This window comes from Myotis brandtii, unplaced genomic scaffold (assembly GCF_000412655.1).
Source record: "Myotis brandtii unplaced genomic scaffold, ASM41265v1 scaffold123, whole genome shotgun sequence".
NCBI lineage: Eukaryota > Metazoa > Chordata > Mammalia > Chiroptera > Vespertilionidae > Myotis > Myotis brandtii.
The window spans coordinates 4090321-4093779 of record NW_005354291.1 but is presented as its reverse complement, the minus strand read 5'-3'; the positions used below and the strand labels follow the sequence as shown (position 1 = coordinate 4093779).

The 3459-nt window shown below is 36.2% G+C and overlaps 1 protein-coding gene across 1 annotated transcript in view; it reads left to right on the top strand.

The window, feature by feature from the left end:
• Nucleotides 1-2339: 2339 nt before the first annotated feature.
• Nucleotides 2340-3459, top strand: part of TRDN (triadin) — an 86686-nt gene continuing 85566 nt past the window's right edge. The window contains exon 1 of the mRNA XM_005858950.2: nucleotides 2340-2592. Coding sequence (XP_005859012.1) covers nucleotides 2571-2592 — 22 coding nt within the window. The 5' untranslated portion in view covers nucleotides 2340-2570. The remainder of the gene's footprint in view (nucleotides 2593-3459) is intronic.

Genomic DNA, 3459 nt, shown 5'->3' with positions numbered 1-3459 from the left:
CTACAGGTGCCAATCTTACAGAAATGGAACATATGAGAGTGCATCAAAGCTGTTGTTGAGAAGAGAGAGGCATTACTTTCGGGTCATATTGAAAGAGCACAATGAACTGGAAAAGTCTCTTCAAAGTGACTACCTCTTAAAAATAAAGACAAAAATGAAGAAAGGCAAATCTATTTTTTCCTAATGTTTTATTCTTTGAGTGTGGAAGAGTGCGGTGTATATCCTTAGAAGAATGTCGATTGCTTGGTTTTGAAAAGCTTCAGAGTTCCGTTTGAAACTCAAAGGTGTGTCTTATGAATTGAGTTTAAGAGAACTTGAAAGAGTTCTGATAACTTTCCAAGATGAGAAACATACTGATTTCTTAATGTCTAATAAGATTTTCAACCCATTCAACAGGTGTGTTTTAAAAAATGTATTTCTCTGCAAACATGTTTATTGGTTAGAATACTTTTTTACTCTTCTTTTTTTTCCTTCTAGTATATATTACATGAAATTAGTGATTGGGAATATAAGAGTACTATCAATTACTGGGGACTTAGTTTTCTTGCTCTGTGGTCTTATTTCAACTTTGATTAAATAAGAGTTTGAGATTGTGTGTGTGTGTGTGTGTGTGTGTGTGTGTGTGTGTATACATTTTCCCCTCTGAGTTAGCTAATTCTAATTAGGCTCTGACCCAAGTAAATTCATAATGAGTTACATAGAAATTATTAACTCTTCAGTTAACTGCAGTGAAAGACTATGAAAATTTCTGACAAATGGATATGGAAAGCACTATTTTTTCTTAAAATGGAAGCACTGTGGAGATGAATGGAGATGCCCTTGTGAGTAGAGTTCTGCTTTTAGGCTCCATCCTCCCCACCATAGAAAGTAGACACCGACCCATGTCTCCATGAGGGTGCTGGAAGGAGCTGGTGTCTTCTCGGCTCCTGGCGGACCTAATTTTTAAGGATCCCCTTTCCTTGCAAATGGTAGTGTCTGCAATAAGTTTTACTTCATGGGCAAGGTGTCAGACTTATCATCAAAAGCCTCCAAGCCCAGTGGTGAGTGTAGGATCTTATATAAAATCATGAATGTAACTGGAATTACTTCCTCTTTTGTGAGTTGAGAATGTTTACTTAGTTATGTTTTTATTTGGTTGGTATATACACACTCCCTATTGTGCAAAAAATTGGGCAGCAAATACAGAACTGCTGACATGGATGGAGGAGGTCATTGTCTATGGAAATAGCTTGTGCAGTGCTCTTTGGAATCTCAAATACTAAAACAACACCCGTGACTTTTCTTTATGATCTCTAAGATACCATACAAATTCAAGAGATTCTGACAACCAGAGGCAGAAAGTTAAGGCTAAAAGTTTAAACTACAAACATTTGTTAGGTTGAATATGAGACTAAAATAAAAGATAAGGATAGTCAGGCCTTGACTATTCACAAATTGCCTAGAATTTGTGATTGTTGTTGCCCTTTGATTCTCCTTCTCCTTCCAACCACCAACCATTGAATATTTCCCTGCTCATTAACACTTGGCTAGGAGTAGAAAGATAAAATGCTAATCAGCCAATCTGGCTAATTGTTAGCAGCAATGATCATTATTTTATTTTATTTTTCTTGAAGTTGAGGTAGGGAAAAGATGAAATCTTTTACTAAAATGCGGGCTGTAGATTTCTAAACTTTGTGCCACCTTCCCTTTCTTTTAGTGCATACATAAGTTCAGATACTTTGTTTTTAGTAAGATATTAAAGTGAACAAAAAATTGAGTAATTCATCTGTTCTCAAATGCTAATATAAGTTCATATTACAGATTTCCTATTGCCTAGTGTTTGGATAGTCTTAGTCTCCTACAAGGAAGCTTCAGGATTTAATAGTTGCAACTTTCAATGTAGCCCTATATAAATAACTGCACTTGCTCAGTGGATTTAGACTAATAGGGAATCAAGGTGGAGAAAATGACTTAAGACTACCCTCCCCTTTGCCTCTGCTAGACATTACAGGGCCCTCCCCACACCAAATAAGGGGAAGAGGAATGTTCTGAGCATTAAGGACACTAAGAATAAATCTGAGTTATCATGGATAAGATTACTTTCAACTCTTTAATTCATGTTTTCAGATGTAGACCCCAAGAACTGTAATTATCTTAGGAAAACTGCGAGGGATTAAGCAATACTTTTTAGTTCCCTTTCCTTCTTTCATTATTTCTTTATTTTTTATTGCCTATCTCTATTTGGGGGTGGGGAGCTGGTGTGTGTGTGTGTATGTGTGTGTGTTTCCCAGTGCCAAAAAAAAAGTACTGCAGAGTCCTAGGGAGATGAGGCTATTTTTATTTGAAGCTGATACTTCTGCCTGAGCCACAAGTGCTGCTTGGAAAGGGCTCAGGTTGTTTCCAGGGGGAGAACTCTGCAGAGAAGATACAAGTTCAAGAAGACACAAAGGAGCAGCAGGAACAGCCAGGAAAACCAAGAGCCCTCACTCTTCACCCAGAACGCCCCCAGCAGAGTTCTCGAATCCTAAAGTATTCTGCAAAGTGCCACTAGACCAGGACTCTTGGCCTGCCTTTTCCTCTCTGGAAACACCATGACTGAGATCACTGCCGAAGGTACTGCTACCATTTTCCGATAGTATCAACTAGAATACAAAGTAGAAATTGACAGTCAATGTGCCGACTTAAAATCTTGTTTTTAGTTCATTGCTTTGATCAAGTGACTCCATACGGGATCAGAGAAGTGGATTTGGGAGCTGAGAGGCGGGCAGAGCGGTGTGTTGGGGGAATGGGAAGAGATTTCTCGGAAATTTTGCATGTGGAAACTTTTTTGCTACTGCCAAAGGCCCCACTAGTGAATAGTGTCACCCACACCTCTATAAATAGCCGTGGCCTTGTAACATAGCTGATATCTCACCTAGCAAAAATACAAGGCTTGCAAGCATGGAGACCACAATGAACTTAAAATTTGTATTTCATGTTTCAACTTAGAATTTGAGTATTTTGTCTACTGGTATTTTAAAATAGAAATCCTAATTTATGTTTCCTTTCTAACTGGAGTATATAAATACACACACATACAGATTTGTATACAATTTAAGATATAAGTTCTCCCTCAAAGTTTTTTTTTTATATTTTACTAGAGACAAGGTTTGGAATTACAGAAAATCACTACAGATCAATGTGATTTCCAAAATAAAGCAATTTAAAACTGGCTGTATTCTGATTCTTTTTGTGCACTCATGTTTCTTTCCCCCCTAAATGATGAATTCTATCTTTATTTTAAAACAAATAATTTATTTCAATACTTATTCTGAAAAGGTGCATGCTATAAATAAAGCATATAATGTTTAATTATTTCACCATGGTAGTAATTGTTTTACATATGTATTATATGTAAAATGTATGTTTAGATGTAAATATACAAATGTATATATCTAATTATATATATCTAATTATATATATAGTTATATATAATTATAT